The following is a 20,121-nucleotide window of genomic DNA, read 5'->3' as shown; positions in this document are numbered from 1 at the left end:
TCTTAAAAAAATCCATGAAGTTCAAGAAATTCATCAATGACCAACCTTTCCAATGAAACGACCTATTGAAATATGACACTGCTGTTTTGGTTGATTTTCTATTCCAAAAAACAGAAACAATCTTTAGAAGTAACTTCCAAACACCTTCTCCTAAGTTCAACATGACGGGGTGGGAATTGAACACCATCGATCTCTTATAAGAATGGAAAATGCACCGAATATTCATAAAAGTGATAAACTGCTATCCTTATCGATATCTTCATCTTCATTTTCCATTGAAGCGAACATTAAGAACCTCCATCGATGGGAAGAAAGGTCCCAACAGGCAGTTCAGTTCTCTTTTTAAACACAGAACTTCACAAACAACAAATACACAGAAAGACAAGGATTGTAATTCAAGAAACCAAAGAAGGAAAAGCTAAAGTTTCCACCTTGCGGCCTCTTCCAAACAAGCTCTTACAGGTTCTAAGCTGTCCAATTTGCTTGCAGATCCCAATTCTTGCTGTGGACAAACTGGCCGACATGCTCTTCCTCAGCTTCTTCAACCTCCTTCCAATCCTCAACTTAAACTTGCGAATTCTGATTCTGAGACAAGTGGGTCTCCTCCTACTGCCACTGTTTGCCTGCTCCATTATTTTGTAAATCAAGAACTGAGCTTCCCTATGCTTTTTCTCTTCTGGGTCTTCCTTCTCCATTCTTGAGTAACCACTCTGCTTCCTTGTCAATATAACACTCATTTTCCTCTGCCAGACACAGCCTTACAGAGTGAAAACAGAGAGAAACAGAGAGAAGCTCCCTAGAGAAAATGGAATCAACTCCGGATCAATCACAAACATTCATTTCAGACTGGCCATTCCTTAAATATACATTAAGAGAGAGAAAAAGAGTCATAGAATGATGTGTATGGTAACAGAAAATGCCTGCATAATGTAGTTATTTGTTAAATCAAATAAAAGTTAAGGGCAGAGAAAACCGACCATGCGTCATTCCTTTCTCAGCAAAAACCTACTCTTTTTTTTTTCTTTTTGTTATTATTAGCATTGTTTTTTTAGATAGGATTCGAATCTCTTATGAAAATTTAAAGCCAATTGAATTTTGTTTAGTGAAATGTCACAAATGGGATGGCGTTTTAGAGTCTTCTCCTTGTAATTTCATGAAAGTTGAAGAATTTATAATATTTAATGAAGTTCAACTTCCTTCAGACATTTTTTATAGATCATGTGGAGGATTAGAAAATGAAAAATGATAATGTCAACCACACACCACATTTATGGGATTCAATTATATATTAAAAAAATGGGAAAATTGCAAGTAAACAAATAGAAGAAATGCCAAATGGCCCAAAAACCAAAAACATTATTTATTTATAATCAAAACTCCAATCTGTTATTTTGAACTTTCTGCAAAATTTATTCTGTTTATTGTTCATTGTTCATCATTCATCAATCTCTATAAAAAAGAAAGATGAGAAGAATAGAAGATTGAAACTGGGCTTCTGTTAACAATTAATGATGATGGGTAATTGTGCAAAGCATGTGATTGAGTAGGCTGGATAATTATGGAGCTGTCTCGGGTGTGAATCTTTTCTATGTTAAGCTTTTGGAAACACATAAATTATTGCATTATTGCAAATAAGCTATGGTTCTGCATTGGAAAAAAAGCATATAATAAACAGAATAATTATTGTAAAAAACTATGAACCAGCTGCCAATAGAGTCAGCAAGTAAGCCAAGCGAAGCCGCCCGAATGAACAATGAACAAACTTTGTGGATCCATGTGGCAATATTTAATTCGCTGCATCGGTCACCAGCTGGTGAGATACAAAGTCAAAAGATCCGACCTGTGTGAAGCCTGTCATGTACTGAACAGACAAAGACTTGGCTGATGCCTTAAGCTTTCTTGAAGAGTCAGTAGAATTATTGAAAATTTTTGGAAATTGTCATGTTCATTTATTGGGTTTCCATTATTAGTTCTTTGAATCAATCAAAAAATTCCGTTTTAATTTTGTGTTTAATAAGTAGGTAAAATTTGAAGAAGGTTGATGAATCAAAAATCTATTCAATACTTCTAAAATTCAATAATCTATTATGTTTAAGCACGAGATTCACACTCAAACGTCTCGTGAATCTCAATGGAGAAAAGACCTGTAAAATAAAGTGAACACTAACGTTCAAGTCAATAGAGGTTCGAACTAATTTCTTTTCAATTGAATCGAGATTCATACCTATCTATAAGCCTATTCACTTTAAGTATTTACAGATAGTAACTCACAACCGATCATTAATTGTCCACAATTTCCTCTCCCAAGATAGTAACATACCCTAGAGATCATTGGTGACATCCGTTTGAGGATCGCCATACATAACTATGCTGCACAAAATTTACTTGATGTTTGGTGGTGCAATTAGGCGATCTTCGTTTGAGACTTGGAATATAGTTCGGACACTCGACTTATAGTTCGGAAGCATGCCGTTGGACTCCTCCGATGGCAACACGTGTCCAATTCGGAATTAATCCTTCATCATATTAGAAACAAAATTAGAATTTATTTCTTGTAACACCTCTATCTCTAATGTGAGGCACTATTTGTAATGGTATCACCTTAGAAATAAAGTTATTATGTCCATGTTCAATGGGAAGGAAGCACAGGATCCACATCCATTAATATATGTTACTTTTTGCCCACCATGAGTGGTTCAGAACAAGCTCACAAGGAACATTAAAAGAGGGAGTTGACCAAGTGTCTGAGCTTTCAGCGTCAGATTCTTAACTTTGAGTAGAGAGTTTTGACAAACAGAGCACGCTCTTGGGCTTTGTCTTATTTTGTATTTGCTTTCATCTTCGTGCATGTCGTCTGCAAGCATGCTCCTTAACTTTTTTTTTTTTTTTGGCAAATTAAATATGCAGAAAAAGTAAGAAAATGATGATGTCTGTTTAATGGCGTGAGGTGTTCTTATGAAGGAGTTGACTTTTGAGCATGTTGATGTTAGCAATGACACAGACAGAGTAACATAGAAATCTGTGAAAAAAACATATGACATCGCTGGCCAATTTTCATGTCAAAAGTACAGTAATGGAGAAACAGGCAGACTGATTACAGGTCGATGAGACAAGATTTGACAAAAAGATGGCGTCTTGATTGTGGTCGAATTAGGAATTGCTTGGATGGATGAAGTTCAGTTTATTTAGGGTTTAAAATACAATAGATTCATGAATCCTTCTGCAATCAAATGAATTATGGTCTCCTTGAACAATTCTTTGAAGTCCCCAAAATAATTAATTTTTGGTTAAATTACACGTTCGATTCTTAATTTTCACTCAAAATTGTGTCTAATAAATTTTTAAATTTAAAAAAGTGTTTAATAAATTCTGAATTTAAAAAAGTGTTTAATAAATTCTGAATTTAAAAAATTGTTTAATAAATTCTGAAAGCACAGCTGCATCTCAACCATGTTGCATAATCGTAACACAAACCCAAAATCACAAATCGTAACACAAACCCAAAATCACAAATTGGGTGGATTGCTTGTATGCCCACAGGACAATCCTCTTCACAAATTGGGTGGATTGCTTGTATGCCCACAGGACAATCCTCTTCACAAATTGGGTGCATTGTTTGTATGCCCACAGGACAATCCTCTTCACAAATTGGGTGGATTGCTTGTATGCCCACAGGACAATCCTCTTCACAAATTGGGTGCATTGCTTGTATGCCCACAGGACAATCCTCTTCACAAATTGGGTGGATTGCTTGTATGCCCACAGGACAATCCTCTTCACAAATTGGGTGCATTGCTTGTATGCCCACAGGACAATCCTCTTCACAAATTGAGTGGATTGCTTGTATGCCCACAGGACAATCCTCTTCACAAATTGGGTGCATTGCTTGTATGCCCACAGGACAATCCTCTACAAGTGGATTAGTTGATTGATTAGACTAAGACTCTTTTTGATTAGGAGCTAGGAGCTAGCCAGCCTTTTAAAAAGCCAGCCTTTTTTTAAGCCAGCCTTTTTTTTAATTGAGTAGGGGCAGAATCCAGGCATTCTGAGTTTCCAAGCCCCCAAGTCAGCCCGCACTATTTCAAATAATCGTGCACCCATGGGCTAAACTCTGAGTTTCCAAGCCCCCAAGTCAGCCCGCACTATTTCAAATAATCGTGCACCCATGGGCTAAACTTTTAATCTGAACTAACTTTGTTAAAGGACTTAATAAAGTAAGAACCTATTAAACACAACAGTTAAAGTTTGGCAGCAAACAGAAAGAGATTTATTTAAACATAGAAATAGAAATCCAGTTCTATGGAGTTAGATCAGATGTCGCAGCATATCAAAATGTGAACAATTTTCACACATGACCTGAGTAATAATACGTGAAAATTTTATATATATGAACAGCAAGTCTGTCAGCGAGACCTCAATCTGTTGCTAATAGATGCCCTACTACAAGTTGATTGAACATTCAAAACTATTTACATTCTGCTCATGTCCTTACAGGCACAAGTATATAGTCCAAGCAGGAAGAGATGCAGGCTTGTTCAACCTGATATCTAAAGCTTCTCAAGATTATTGAACCTTTCAGATATTTCTTAGATGCCACCTAACCCACTGATCCTTCAAGCTTCAAGCTCATGAGTTGGTTCACCTCGGCTCCAAACTCATCAGGGAGCTCGTTGAAGACATCGCGGCAGAATCCCGATATCATGGCAGCCATGGCCTTCTCATAGTCTATTCCTCTCTGCTGAAAATAGAACAACTGATCTTCGCCAATCTTGGAGGTACTGGCTTCGTGTTCAATGCGAGCTGTGGGATTCTTCACCTATTAGAATCAAGAATGTGTGTTATTTTAATGACCAGAAGGATTAACCACCAATAATATTAAAAATGAAACCTAGGTTTCCTCATCTCAAGTATCTCATCTTACAAAAGCTCTAGGCTTATCCTTACCCTTTTTTTTTAGATGGTTTTGGAAATTTGCTAACGAATATTCTCCCATCAATTACAGTTCTTTCAATAATAGCAAGTTTCAGAACCAATTTACATGCATCTCAACTAACTCCACAAAATAATTTTCCAACTCAAAAACATTTGACAGCAGAAAACTTGTAAACTATGGTTTGAACCTATCTTTCCTCTAGATCTACAAAACTTGCTCTAGAACAACCTACAGTGGTTCCATCAAAAGTCAAATAAGAGACGTGAAACCATTTAAGGTGCCCCCCCTCAACAGCCAGAAAAAGAGAAAAAGAGTCCAGAGTCTATCTAGACAAGCATTTCTTTAGAACTGACAAGGGAAAGAACCCTCTAATTTCAAGAAACAAATAAAATAAAAGTCTCTGCAGTATACCTCAACAAATGTATATGTATTTACAATTCTCTGCTGTTGAGCATGCCCAGGTCATTTCGTATAAACAGAAATATACGAGAATTGAAAATGCGTTGGGTGCCAAACTTCTAAGTCATGAAATTTAAACAACAGCTTCATAGATAAAGATGACAATGGATGCATGATAGGATCATTTTTCTGGAGAAATTTCAGAGAAACCTTGCTATTACTTCCGGATTGTTCTCTCATCAAAAAATTGTTTGCAGAATAATCACTAATTAGTTCTCGCTCATCAAGCTTCAGAGAGTTTTCTACTTTGAAAGAAGATTCCAATGGTGATTTTTTTTTTTTTTTTTGGTGCAAGACTCCAATGGTGATTTGAGACTACACTTTCAACTGTTGGTATAGTAGGAAATATTTTGGGTCAAATGGTAAGATATAGGCATTTTTCCAGGACAAACCATTTTGAAGCATTGAACACTAGGAGAAAGGTCAGTTCACTACTCTTCTTCGGAGTTCCGAAGAGATTTGATATATATATTTATAAATGTATGAGAGAGGGCAAGCGTATAAAAACATAGAAGAAGTTGCAAGTCTTTGGGGGGCCCTTCTGTATATCTTTTGTTCATGATTGAAATCTTTAGTCCGAATTCTCAGATAACCTTGACACCCCCATCCTCCCCTCACACACGCAAAAGGATCTAGATAGAAAATGATCTAGATAGTCATGTTAACACACGCAGACCATGAATCAAATACATAAAGGCACTGAGAATAGGCAACTATTAATTACCTAATGACAATTGGAAACAAACAAATCCTAACATCAAAGGGCATTACCTGGATGTATGGATAAGTGTTGGCAGCAGCCTTATCACCGATGAGCATTGAATCACATTGTGATGAGTTCTTGGCATTGTCTGCTTTGGATTGAACCTGGACAAGGCCCCTATAACAGTTCCTTGAGTTGCCAGCAGAAATACCTTTTGAAATAATCCTACTTCTTGTGTTCTTTCCTTTATGTATCATCTTTGTACCCGTATCAGCCTGTTGATAATTATTCGTCAGTGCTACCGAATAGAACTCCCCAACAGTATCATCTCCCTCCAAAACAACACTAGGATACTTCCAAGTAATCGCAGAACCTGTTTCTACTTGTGTCCAAGATATCTTAGAACGAGCGCCCGCACAAAGGCCACGCTTCGTAACAAAGTTATAGATCCCCCCCTTTCCTTCTTCATCGCCAGCATACCAATTCTGAACTGTGGAGTACTTAATCTCTGCACCTTCAGCACAATACAATTCAACCACTGCGGCGTGAAGCTGGTTCCTATCATAGGAAGGGGCCGTACATCCCTCCAAATACTCGACAAAACTTCTGTCATCAGCAACAATCAAAGTTCTCTCAAATTGTCCAGTTTCCAAGGCATTTATTCGGAAATAAGTCGAAATCTGCATCGGGCACTTAGTGTCCTTGGGTATATAACAAAATGATCCATCACTAAACACCGCTGAGTTCAATGAAGCATAAAAGTTGTCCTCGCTAGGCACAACTCTCCCCAAGTACTTTCTAACTAAATCAGGGTATTCCCTAATTGCCTCTGATATCGAACAGAAAATCACACCTGCCTTCTCTAGCGTCTTCCTATGAGTAGTAGCAATTGAAACACTATCTAGAACAGCATCAACGGCAACATTAGCTAGACGGTTTCGTTCATTTAAAGGAACCCCGAGCCTATCAAAATACATAAGCAGCTCTGGGTCCGCCTCCTCAAGGCTATTCAAAGTGGGTTTCTTCTTAGGGGCGGAATAATAACATATATCTTGAAAATCAATTGGAGGGTATCGATTATCAGACCACGCAGGTTCTTTCATCTTTAGGAACTTCTCGAAAGCATTCAACCGAAACTCCAGCATCCAATCAGGTTCTTCTTTGAGCGAGGAAATCAATCGAATTGTTTCCTTGGAAAGTCCCTTCGGAATCGAAAATGAATCGATATCCATAGTAAATCCAAATTTCTTATCGTAATCGCGGTTACGAAGAATATCCTGAATTTTCTCATCGGTACTGGGAGCTGAGGGCGAGGGCTTACCTGGAGTAATTGGACCCGAATTCGCGGTTTTGGGACCGTACCCGACATCTGCTCGGACTGTGAAGGGCTTCGACTTGGGAATCTTCAAGTTAGCGATTCTGGGGCTCTGAAGCTTTGGGATTATATCTTTTGATAATTCCCTAGTGGGCTGGGGAGGAAACCGTGAAATTCCATTAGCTAACAGAGAAGCCATGGATGACGATGGAAGGGAGAGGAGAAGTCGATACTCCCCTAAATTTGCCGATGCCGACTTTGGGTTTGGGTAAGCTAAAGTGGAGGGAAATCGGTGTTATTTTGTGGCCATAATTTTGGTGGTCGACATATGGCAATTTGCAACGATTGTCTCGTGGGCAACACGAGCCACGAGACGATTCTCAAAAAATAAATAAATAAATAATAATAATAAATCTAGAAATTTATGTAAGATACAAATAATTCAATATATTGATTAAATTATAATTTTAATCCCAATTTTGTGTCTAGTAAAATTCTAAATTTTCAATTTTATGGATTCAAAATATTTTTAAAATGCCAAACATGTCAAAGACTATTAGATATAAAATTGAAAGTGTAAAAACATGTTACAAACAAAATTAAAACTTCACAGATCAAATTTTATAGTTAATATACTGATTCGCATACCTAAATTTGCAATATAGCCTAAATTATTCAATAGAAAATTTCAATAAAATAATAAAAACTTCATATCCTAATTTATTTAGGCATTACAATAACCCTTTCTTTGTTCCTCCAATTGTAGGAAGTAATTATGCTCGTGTCAATTACAGTAACACTCTTCTACTATTGTCACTTACATTTGCAAGTATTACTTATCTAATCAAAAGTTCAAATATTCCACTTTTATTGAACTTTAAAAATAAATTTAAAAAATAAAGAAATTACATTCATCTTCCTTTTAAAGTTCAATAGTTATTAACACATTTTAAAAAGCAATTTATAAAATTAGAAGTCCAATTACCTATTAATCATTTGTTAAAGTTGAAAGCCCCCATTAAACACAGACTTCACATTATATAACTAGAAACAAGCACAAAATTACTTTTTAAGATAATTATTACTCAATAAAACCACATGTACTATGTAGAATTAATACTAATAATCATCAAAAAGTTTACCAAATAATAAATGTCAAACCATAAATTATCGTAATGCTAAACCTAGAGGTAATATTTTGTACTTCAAACGTTCCCTTTGATATGACACAAGTCAGCAACACAGCCAATTCAGTTCCTGTTTGCGAAATAACTTCCAGGAAGGTGTATAGGCAGAAAGCATTCATCAATTGACGATAGCAAATGAACCATTAATATCACATCCACCATACCAAATAATCGAAGTGAAAAATCATGGACTGTATAATCAGTTGGTCATGCCATTGTATAAATCGGTAGGAACACTTACTGCTAATCTAGTGTGCTTTCAGATTGACCCTCTTCTTCAAAAGACAAGGATTTAATCATCGAATTAAAATAAACACAAGGCACACAACCAAACTTCTAAGGAAAAACATAATAATAAAGGCAATTCATGTCATCCGGAGTTATTGGTAAAATAGAGAATAAAAGAGTTCAGAGAGAATGGGAGGAAGGAAGGCAATAACTTTTCCAAAATCTTTAGCCAATCACGTAAGAGGGGGAGAAGACTCGGTAGGGGGAGGGAGGCCAGGGCACAGAGTAAACAAAACTTCAAATCTACATGTATCCTCCTTGCTGTTGCTGCGGTTGCTGTGGTGTTGGCTGCTGGTAATTACCGTACCCACCGTAGCCACTGTAGAACATGTTAGGGTCCTGCGGAGCAGCAGCGTAACTGTAGTTTTCATATCCTTGCCCATAACCATAATAGCCACCTCCATTCCATTGGTTAGGATCCGCCTGAGGCTAAAACGTAAGAAAAAATCACAAATTACTTCAATAGTACCATAAAAAAACTATCCTCCAACACTAGACAAGTAAAATACTACTACCTGTTTATTTGAAGGACTACGGCCCCATGAAAGTCTAATGTTCTGCCCACCTATTTGTGTTCCGTTCAACATGCGTAATGCTTCCTCCGCACAGTTTCTATCATATTACAAAATGAAAATAACTGATAAATAAGCCATAACCAATTTAAAAGTGTTTAAGATACATGGATACACTCACACACTTGAAATTACATACCTGTCGGAAAATTGAACAAAACCACATCGTTTACCTACAGGGATCTTTACATGCACCAGTTCCCCGTACTGGCTAAAAACTTGTCTCAAGTGTTCGTCTGTCACATTAGAATCCAAGTTCCCCACAAATATCTGAAGGATAGCCAATTATGAAATTAAAAATAAGTAAATCAAATTATATGGCAAAAGAATAATAGTGAAGTACCCACAGTTGTATTATTTGGATCATTCTCATTTTGAGACCCTTGAGGACTCTGGTATGAAGCTGCATGATAAAAAAAAAATTAAATTAACGTGACATTTGCCCAATAACTTGAAATATACACTTCTAAAATTGTCATTTTATTAATAAATAACAGTGAACCAAAACACATTATAAACATTATTTTGTTGCAATCCATGCTTTGATAAACAAAGAAAACTATATATTCATGGATGAAGAAACCAATTTTCCATCACAAGAAAACCGAAACTTGAAACACCAGAGATTTTGAAGGCATAACATGAAGGTTAGAATATACAGAGAGAGAAAAACACATGCACACCAAACATAATGAATGCAAAATGGGTCAAACATTCATGATTCCATATCATACCCATTTTGGAAAAGAAACAATCCATTGAATAACACAGGGTAATTACAAAAGAAAGGTAAATAATAAGGCATCACATCCTGAAGAACGAGAAATCACAGAAAGCCTCCATAATTGGTAATAAAAAAAATCTGTTGACTCCACACAACCATATAAATACCATACTTAAGCTCCTACAAAATATATTTGGCCAATCAATCAGATAAAAGTGATTCAAAGAAAGAAACAGTGGGGACCTTGACAAGAAAAATAAACTAGAAGAGGTGCCTTACACAAAAAGAAAAAAAAAACACTAAAAGAGGTGAAAGTAACCAACCAGTACATTAGCAAAACCAATCAAAAGAATCCCATTTAAAGCAGAGGAACATACAACATATACCCTGAATTTCTAGATCCAACACACTAAAAGAAAAATAGAATATTTCTAAGACAATATAATATTTTAAAGCAAATGGATTCTTCTGTTTAAAAGGGATTAAATCATCACACATTGAGAAAAAAAACATAGGAAAGTAAATCCCATAAATGGTACAATCTAGAGGTGAAGACCTGCACAACCTATGTGGCTTGCTATAGCTGTTGTAGAAGGATTGTCAAGAGAATCAAACTAGCCTGCTATCCCAGTTATTTGAAATTTCAATAATTCATCTGGCTAAAGAACCTAAGTGGACTAAACTAAAAAAAGTACTAATGGAATTAGACATTGTGAAATGGCAGGGAGAGAAAGAAAAACCCATGCAAATGAAGGGAAAAACTTAACTTGCAGAACTAAAGGTGAATTTAAAAACGTAGCATAAAATATGCCACATTAAAGTAAAGGGTAAGACATTGGCGGTTAAAAACTGACCTAAATGAAACAACTTACTAAAGGGTAAGCATGTCAGCTGAAATCAGTGGCGGACCCCAAGCTGACAGAGCCTTTTGACACCCTGCTTAGAGAAAAGAGTTTTATAAGTTTATGAATCTTTTTTATAGCAGTTACAGTGACCAAAGTTCGAAATGGAAGTACAGGAAGGAAAAGGCATGAAAGGCTACTGATCTTCCAAGGTATAACGAGGGGGAAATTTAAATGCTAGAAAGCTGATAACATAATTAACCGAGGAGAGAAATTCCAAACAGAAAAAAAGGGATCGGATACTGTCTTGGCATATTAAAGGCAAAATGCATATCAGAACTCAAAACACAATCGCATCCATACAGTGAAAAAACGATGGAGAAAATATTCCATAGAAAATTCATAGTTGCGTTTATCTTTTAAAATTTTTCCCCTTTGGAGAAGGGAGTGGTATTTACTTTTCGCATATTGCTGACTTCCAGAAGTGTTCTTGTTAGCAGCAGGTCCAATTCGCATTGGCCTGGATGAACAGAGGACCCCATTCATCTCAGTCATAGCACGTATTTGTTCATTATCGTCTCCAAACTTAACAAACCCATAACCTTTAGTGCGTCCGGTGAGCCTGTCAATCACAACTTTGGCACCCTTAACAGAGGTGTATCGCGCCCTAAATGTCTCTTGTAGAACATAATCAGTAACATCACCAGCCAAGTCCCCTACGAAAATTGTGTAATCAGGAGAGTCATCTTGCCGCTTCTCCCCTGCTGATGCCCAGTTCAATCTAAAATTTTGTGCCCCATTGGGCATCGGGGTTCCGTTATATGTTTGCAGTACTCTTTCTGCCGCTGGTCGTGTCAAGAACTCAATAAAGCCGTAACCCTCAGACTGACCGGTTTGCTTGTTCCGAATGACTTTCACCGAGGAAACCTGGATATATAAACATCTTTAATCCCAACAGAACAAAATATATTGCATCACATGTTTGCTATAAACATCGATAAAGATTCAATTAATAATCATACAACTCCAACATCTTCCGCATAAGATATATATACATGATCGCAATTGCCGTCGCATTCTTTAACGTACCTCGCCTGTATGAGCAAAACAATTATAAAGATAGTTCTCGTCCATCCAGTACTGCAAGTCTCCGATCCAGAGCGTACGGACCTCATCCGCGTTGGCTGGCTGAGGCGGTTGACCCTGGGGCGAACCCACCTGGGGCTGCTGAGGCCACATCTGAGGCACGGGCTGGGCTTGGGGCGGCTGCGGCGGCATCATCATGTAAGGGGGTTGCTGTTGCTGGTACTGAGGGGCTTGGTGGGGCATATTGTGAGGGGCAACACCAGGTGCAGGCAGCATCGTACCGAACAAGGGATAGAACAACTGCTAATTGCAGAGAGAAGAAGAGAGTTTGGGAGTCTCGTCTAAGGAAAGAGAAACCCTAACCCTAGAAGTCGAAATTGAGCGAGAGGGAGAGAACATAAAAGGAGGGGATCGGAAGGATTAGATTAGATTTTATTTATCGTTTAAAAGGAAAAGATAAAAATAAAATAAAATTTTGAGATACGTTATCTGAAAGCTTTGAGGCCCTGGTTTTTAGAATATGGGCCCCATGTCCGTCTTCCAACACTTTCAACGTCGGATTGTGGCTAGCCAATCAAGTTGCGAGCTCATGGAAGTTCGATGTTACCGACCTCACGGGAACATTTGGATTTTTCTATATTCAATTTTTCTCTCTTTTTTTTTTTCTTTTTTCCATAAACTGACCTATTCCAACGTTGTCCCAAAAATGTCCGTGATAATTCTTAAATGTACTGATGTAACTTAGGAGTCATCATTGGTTTTGAAAAAATAATCGAAATGATCCATTGATTTTTTATATTTTCATATGAACTGCGTTCTATTTTAATTTGATTGATCCACTAAATTTGTGTAATCCAAAAATAAGATCTAAACCTTATTTATATAAATAGTTATTCGATAGTATTTAAATGTATATATATAAGTAATAAGTAATAATAATTTGTATGTGTCAATCTGAGTCTAGCGAATTGGTTAAGATATAAAGTAATATTACTAGAGTTAGAAATTTGAATCACCTGCTTATCAACAATAAACTCAAAAATATTAATTTGTACATAATAATTAGCTATTTAAATGTCAAAACGAGTATTACTCGGCACTAATTGTTATATATTTAAAATCAAAAAGGTTGTGAGTTCGATCTATCATCCCATAATCTTTTCTTTAACCTGTGAAGATAAATGTTGCCAACTCTCTCGAATACGACATGATTTGTTGAGTTGAAGAATTTAGTCTCAAATTTCCGGATTTTTCTATTTCAAAAAAAGTATTTAAATTTATTTTTAGAAGTTGAAGAAACTCTCCAAAAGTTGTTTTTAGTCCATAAGTGAAATTTTAAAAAACATCTGATTCTTTTTTGTTTGAGTGTTTAATTTCTACCATTGAAAATTTCGGAGTTTCTCATAAATAAAATATTTAAGGGTTTAATTTTTTCTTGTGAAAGTTTAGAGATCTAATTTCTTCCTTCGGTGGTTTTTGCAATTCACCCTATTTAATACTATTTGTGTTTATCAAAACTTTTTTGTTTGAGTGTTTAATTTCTACCATTGAAAATTTCGGAGTTACAATTTTCTCATAAATAAAATATTTAAGGGTTTAATTTTTTCTTGTGAAAGTTTAGAGATCTAATTTCTTCGTTCGGTGGTTTTTGCAATTCGCCCTATTTAATACTATTTGTGTTTATCAAAACAAAATCAAATATATAACTAAGACATTGATATTTATTTAACTCGAGAAAATCAAAACAATAAATTTTCTTTTTGTTTTCTGGGTTCAACATAAATGAAATAAATTTTAAAAATAAAAAATAAAAATTCAAAGGGCATAATAAATTGCTGATATGGAGATATAAATATTTGTTGATCTCGAACTAGAAATTAACCAATTCAACAGACTACATACATTCAATTACCATACCAAATACTAAACATGGGAAAAGATTGAAGGTCGGAGTTCAGTGAGCAATCTTCATTAACTATTGTGAAAGAAGTTCAAATGAGAATCAAAATGACGATAAACTCCTATAACATTACTAAAAAAAGTGTAAATAAAACACTTCCATACGAGAATCAGTCAATTTTGCTAAAGCCATTATGATGATCAGTAGTAGCATCACGACTTCGCAGAGCTTTTAGCAACAATTTACGAAAATTACAATCAGAAAACTGACTCGCTTCCAGAATAGATAAGATCCTATGATAGAATAAATAACACAACACGCAAAAAACAGAAAAAAAAAAAACCTAACACCAAATACAACACGAATGTTATCATGTCAACAGAGTTGCATAGAATATTGTTCACAATATAGATAAGAGATTAACATCTCCAAAATCTTGTACCAATGACACAAGTAGATCGGGGTCTCGGTCGAGGCAGTGCACCGCACATGAGAAATAAAACTTGTCATCTACATATATCCTCCTTGTTGCTGTGATGGCTGCTGTGGTGCTGGTTGCTGATAGTTTCCATATCCACCATAGCCACTGTAGAACATGTTAGGGTCTTGGGCAGCTGGAGCGTAGCTATAATTTTCATATCCTTGTCCATACCCATAGTATCCTCCTCCTGCTGCTGATGCTGCTGCTGCTCCTCCTCCATTCCACTGGTTAGGATCAGCCTGAGGCTTTAAATTCACAACAGAGGATTATTACGATGCATCAATTACGTTCTAGAAACTAAAGCTTCATTTAATAACCATTTAGTTTTGAAAATTAAGCTTATAAAATAAAACACTACTTTCACCTATAAATTTTTTCTCCTTGTTATCTATTTTATAAAATAAATTCAAACTCTAAACTAAAATTTGAGAAGTAAAAAAAATAGTTTATAATAGAAAAATTGACTAAGAATTCTTTAAGAAAGAGGATAACCCATAGTAAAGAGACGGAACAAATGAGGGGATAACATACAGTTAAAAGAGGGAACCATCACAATTATTAGAAATAGAAAACTAAAAATGAATTCAAACGGAGCATAAGTGAAATACAATACTACTACCTGCTTATTAGAAGGACTACGGCCCCATGAAAGTCTAATATTTTGCCCACCAATTTGGGTTCCATTCAACATCCGTAAGGCTTCCTCGGCACAGCTTCTAAAATAGTATTAAAAAAACAATTCATGAGCAAACACCAAGTGTTGGGGAAGGAGGGGGGAGGGGGGGCATAAAAGCTTTTGTATATTCCAACCTGTCTGAAAATTGAACAAAGCCACATCGCTTGCCAGCAGGTATCTTCACGTGCACAAGCTCACCATACTGACTGAATACTTGTCTCAAGTGCTCATCCGTGACATTAGAATCCAAATTTCCCACAAATATCTGCAATAAGACCAAAAAACTCAAAAACATGTCCATAAGATTATATTGCTATTGAAAATTACTGAAGTACCCACAGTTGTATTATTTGGATCGTTCTCATTCTGAGTGCCTTGAGGAGGATTCTGGTATGAAGCTGCATGTGCAAATATTAAACTAAAATGACATCTTCTAATCAGCATGAACTAAAAAAATCCAGAACCGTGACATTTTTGGAAAAAAAGATACTGTTTGGGAAGACAATTGAACTTAATGGTGTCACAACATTGCTGTGGTGAATAATATTAATAAACAAATCAAACAAACGAAAATACATGCAGAGCAGCAAATCAACAATTGCCAAAATAAGTTCAAATGACTAACACAAGCATGCTTGATTCCTCATTGATGGAAATATGAACCCAAATTGATTCTCCATATGTGTGAGAATAAGGCTTTAAAAATGTATAATCACATGAAAGCATGATGAACGTGGATAAATTATTAGATAAACTGGAGATTTTGTTCAACCACCAACATCATAATCACAAAATAACATGAACAATGACCAATTTTGTGTAGATTATAAGTTTATAGCTTCAATGTTAAATATGATAAAATTGTGGGATTCATTCAGGTGGTCTCTTAGTAGAAAGATCACCAAAAGCAACTATCAACAGGAAATTCAAAATGCAGAAATGATTTTAAACTGCATAATCACATGAAGCACCCAAGCGTCATAAATGAAAAACATGGAAAATTTGTTACTTTTTCCATGGTATTTAAGAACTTAAATGTCCGTATGAAGGTCTTGCCAACAAACCATAACAAGTCCACTAGGAATATGATCTAGATCGAGAAATAGCGTAAAACATGACAATAGTCATCAGAAAGGGTGGCTACGGGACATTATTATAACCAGTCTACAGACCCTGTTTAGTAGTCAATATGCCAATTAAAAAAAAAACCTTAAGAATTTTGTTAACATTCTTTGCACTCTAGCAAAAAGTGTTGAAAATGGAGCAGTATTGAGGGCGGGAATGAACCAACAAAAAGGAAGCAAGAGTTGAGGAACGGTCTCTAGACCATCTTGGTAAAGGTCATCCTAGGAAAAAACCTAAGGAAACAGACAAAAATACACCTGCAGAAGAATTAACATTTGTTCATATATAAGCTGTCTGTAAATAAAATTAATAATTTAATATTTATTCAAGTGCAGACTCTAGGAGAGGTGTTTGTCCAACTCTATATATATATCAGAGAGTCGGAGCTTTGCTCTCCTATATTATATATATTATGCAAAAGCACTTTGTTTATTCCAAAAGTTGAGCCAAATGCATGCTTGTTGGACAAACATTTTATTGAGTTCATGCCAAAAATACTTTTCTGTATGTCTTTTAACCAGAAGGTTGGCTGAAAAATAAACCTATTACTGCCTACTAATATTTGTTCAATGTTTGGTTAAAGGGACTTCTGCTTCACCCTCTAAGCACTATTGTCTTGGAGGAAAATAGTACTCACTGCTCAGTTCTAGAGTGACGTACTCACAAAATGTCATCAAGTTACAAGGAAAACTAATTAGCTTCTACTTCTAGATTTTGGACTTCTCCAAACAACACATAAACAATCAGGCCTCTAGACTTCATAAAAATTGCATGCACTTAGTTTTCAGCGAAGGCAAATGACTTTCAACAAAGCAACGAAAGGAGATTAAGAGTCAAAAGAAAAGATAATGTGAACCACTGAGCCAAAAGTTATAAAAGGTTAAAAAGAGTTGAAGATCCAAATTCCAAACAGATCATCAACCAGAACAATAGCTTCTATTGGCATGGAAACAATAACTTGATCTACAATCACAGAAGTAAACCACCGAACCCTAGGTAGAAAGCCAGGAAGTGAGTACCAAAAGGGTATAAATTAAAAGCTGAGGACCAGCATAAACTAGTCATAACAGAAATCTGGCATATAGACGGACCAAAAAGGAAAGCTCAGATTCAAACTAGCCTATTTATTCAGCTACTTGAATATTAATAATTGCTGTCACTCTAAAGAACCAAAGTGGACTGAGCTTCAAAAAGTAATAAACGGTACCAGACGTTTCAAAACATTTGGGTAAGACCCGAAATGGAAGAAAATCAGTGAAGAAACTAATGCTCCATAGCTTCTAAAAAAGCTAATATAAAGACGTAGCATAAAAAGATGCCACAAAAGTAAAGGGTAAGACATTGGCGGGAAAAAAACTGACCTAAGTGGAACAACGCACTAAAGGGTAAGCATGTCAGCTGAAATCTGTTGCAGACCCCTAGCTGACAGAGCCTTTTGACATCCTGCTTAGAGAAAACGGGAGTTTTATAAGTTTATCAAGTTTTTTTATAGCAGTTAAAATGACCGTTCTTCAAAAATGGAAGTACACGAAGGAAAAGTAATGAAAGGCCGCTATTCTTCCAAGGTGTAACTAGGGAAAATAAGACCAAATGTTTAGCACACAGCAACGCCGAATTAAACTGAAAGGAAAAAAACAGCAGGAAAAGGGAAAAGGTCGGATTCTGATGAGGCACAATCAGAAGAAACGCATGTCAGCAAAACAAGAGACAAATTGGAATTCAAACAAATTATAATAGTAAATTGAGGAGGAAAACAGCAGCAAGAAAATCAGTTTTCTTTTGGTTTGGGTAGGAGGATTTACTTTTGGGATACTGCTGACCACCACCAGAAGTGTTCTTGTTAGCAGCAGGTCCAATACGCATAGGCCTTGACGAACAGAGAACTCCGTTCATCTCAGTCATTGCACGACTTTGTTCAGTCTCATCTCCGAACTTCACAAAACCATAACCTTTAGTACGTCCAGTGAGCCTATCAATCACAACTTTGGCACCTTTAACCGAGGTGTAACGCGCCCTAAATGTCTCTTGGAGCACATAATCCGTAACATCACCAGCTAAGTCCCCTACGAAAATTGTGTAATCAGGAGTGTCATCTTGCCGCTTCTCCCCTGCTGATGCCCAGTTCAGTCTAAAATTTTGTGCCCCATTTGGCATCGGTGTACCGTTGTATGTCTGGAGCACCCTTTCTGCAGCCGGACGTGTTAAGAACTCAATAAAGCCGTAGCCCTCGGACTGAGCGGTTTGCTTGTTCCGAATGACTTTTACCGATGAAACCTGCCACATAAAAATCGTTAATTCCATAAAAAATAGATCCTAACCACTTACTTCAATTCACAGTTGTCAACATACATGCGAACGCACACAACCATTGAAAACCCGACTAATGATAACAGACTCCGGACAACAATCGAATAAAACCCATTGAAAAGGACCAAATCTCAACCAAGTTCGAGTGATCTCGCGTACCTCGCCAGTATGAGCAAAACAGTTGTAAAGATAATTCTCGTCCATCCAATATTGGAGGTCTCCAATCCATAGCGTACGGACCTCGTCCCCGCTGGCCGGTTGAGTCGGTTGGACCTGCGGTGAAGCCGCCGGGAGCTGCTGAGGCCACATCTGAGGCCCAGGCTGAACTTGAGGCTGCTGAGGAGGCATCATCATGTACGGCGGCTGCCCCTGCGGCTGCTGGTACTGCGGGGCTTGGTGGGGCACGCTGTGCGGGGCAACACCAGGTGCAGGCTGCATCGTATCAAAGATGGCGGAAAAATGAATTTGTAAATGTAACGAAGGAGAGAGAGTTTGGGGATCTCGTTCAACCCGGAGAAACCCTAACCCTAGAGGTCGGAAGCAGGCAAGCCGCGAGCGAGAGGGAAACAAAAAGGTTGGGATTGCTGAGATTATATGATACGCTGTACAAGGCCGGGATTTTTAGAATTTGGGGCCCACATATCTGTCCATCAACTGGCCAGCATTCTATCTGGCCAATCAACGACCGAGATCACTCACGTCTAAATGGTATCGACCGCACAGGAACCTCTCGCTTTTTCCCCCTCATTATCTAACCTAATTGTTCATATCACGACAAAATATTTGTAAAACTTTCTCAAAAAAGATGGATTTTTCTTGGATTTAAATCTTCATCCAATTTATAGACATTGTGGATGAATTCAGTTAGTTGTAGTTTGGTATTACTAGTCAGTGGCCTAACTAGGGTTTATTTCATCAAAATCATAGCTTACGCTTACCCTTTATTTTGAATAAATCTCATTTGAAAAATGATAAAGGGCCAAATTACTTCGAAGTTTTGAAATGATGTGTTAAATCGATTTTTAAATTTAAAAAGTGTCTAATAAAGTTTAAACTTTCAATTTGATGTATAATAGTTACTAACAATCTAATAAATCTTTGAACTATCAATTTATTTTGTCTAGTAATCCTCTAATATTTTCGACATTTTTTTAATTCATATCAAACATAAAATTGAATTTTATTTATATTATAGTAATGTACTTTCAGTTTTATATTTAATAAGTCTCTAACATTTTTTTTGACATGGTTAAAAATTCATGAATTTATCAAACACATAATTGAATTTTGTTTTATTATAACTTTGAAGTTTCAATTTTATGTAATTGGTCTGTAAATTTTTAAATTTTCTTAATATTTTAATGATTTATTGACAAAATTGAAAGTTCATATTAAATAAATACTTTTAAATTTAAGCCCAACTTATTGGATCAAATCATCACACTGTACTAAAAAAAAAACACACACAATTAGAAATTTATGAATCTATGTTGATTTACCTCGAAATTATATAAAATCTAGTT

General features: G+C 36.3%; 4 protein-coding genes across 8 annotated transcripts; all 4 read right to left on the bottom strand.

The window, feature by feature from the left end:
- Positions 1 to 46: 46 nt before the first annotated feature.
- LOC111010796 (uncharacterized) lies at positions 47 to 953 on the bottom strand. The gene has a single exon (XM_022284354.2). It carries the CDS (start codon positions 735 to 737, stop codon positions 396 to 398), a length of 342 nt encoding a protein of 113 aa, XP_022140046.1. The 5' UTR covers positions 738 to 953; the 3' UTR covers positions 47 to 395.
- A 3,404-nt stretch (positions 954 to 4,357) lies between these two features.
- Positions 4,358 to 7,733, bottom strand: ABCI8 (ATP binding cassette protein 1). The gene is made up of 2 exons (XM_022284351.2): positions 6,164 to 7,733; positions 4,358 to 4,816 (listed from the first exon to the last, which is right to left on the bottom strand). The coding sequence occupies exons 1-2, from the start codon at positions 7,607 to 7,609 to the stop codon at positions 4,598 to 4,600; spliced, it is 1,665 nt and encodes a 554-aa protein (XP_022140043.1). The 5' UTR covers positions 7,610 to 7,733; the 3' UTR covers positions 4,358 to 4,597.
- A 1,053-nt stretch (positions 7,734 to 8,786) lies between these two features.
- Positions 8,787 to 12,538, bottom strand: LOC111010786 (polyadenylate-binding protein RBP45). 2 transcript variants are annotated; one of them, XM_022284343.2, is made up of 6 exons: positions 12,113 to 12,538; positions 11,482 to 11,950; positions 9,805 to 9,860; positions 9,597 to 9,727; positions 9,398 to 9,497; positions 8,787 to 9,314 (listed from the first exon to the last, which is right to left on the bottom strand). In XM_022284343.2, the coding sequence occupies exons 1-6, from the start codon at positions 12,383 to 12,385 to the stop codon at positions 9,129 to 9,131; spliced, it is 1,215 nt and encodes a 404-aa protein (XP_022140035.1). In that variant the 5' UTR covers positions 12,386 to 12,538; the 3' UTR covers positions 8,787 to 9,128. The 2 variants fall into 2 exon arrangements, with proteins under 2 accessions (XP_022140035.1, XP_022140036.1); XM_022284344.2 differs by having other exon boundaries at positions 9,401 to 9,497.
- Positions 12,539 to 14,117: 1,579 nt separating this feature from the next.
- LOC111010714 (polyadenylate-binding protein RBP45) lies at positions 14,118 to 19,172 on the bottom strand. 4 transcript variants are annotated; one of them, XM_022284222.2, is made up of 6 exons: positions 18,758 to 19,172; positions 18,094 to 18,565; positions 15,506 to 15,564; positions 15,301 to 15,431; positions 15,107 to 15,206; positions 14,118 to 14,735 (listed from the first exon to the last, which is right to left on the bottom strand). In XM_022284222.2, the coding sequence occupies exons 1-6, from the start codon at positions 19,034 to 19,036 to the stop codon at positions 14,520 to 14,522; spliced, it is 1,257 nt and encodes a 418-aa protein (XP_022139914.1). In that variant the 5' UTR covers positions 19,037 to 19,172; the 3' UTR covers positions 14,118 to 14,519. The 4 variants fall into 4 exon arrangements, with proteins under 4 accessions (XP_022139914.1, XP_087977782.1, XP_022139915.1 ...); XM_088121656.1 differs by having other exon boundaries at positions 14,118 to 14,729; XM_022284223.2 differs by having other exon boundaries at positions 15,110 to 15,206.
- Positions 19,173 to 20,121: the final 949 nt, after the last annotated feature.

Source organism: Momordica charantia, assembly GCF_013281855.1.
Source record: "Momordica charantia cultivar OHB3-1 chromosome 3 unlocalized genomic scaffold, Mcharantia_2.0 BLBB01000003.1, whole genome shotgun sequence".
Taxonomy (NCBI): Eukaryota; Viridiplantae; Streptophyta; class Magnoliopsida; order Cucurbitales; family Cucurbitaceae; genus Momordica; species Momordica charantia.
Note: the sequence above shows the minus strand (reverse complement) of the source record. Positions and strands in the feature narration are given on the sequence as shown.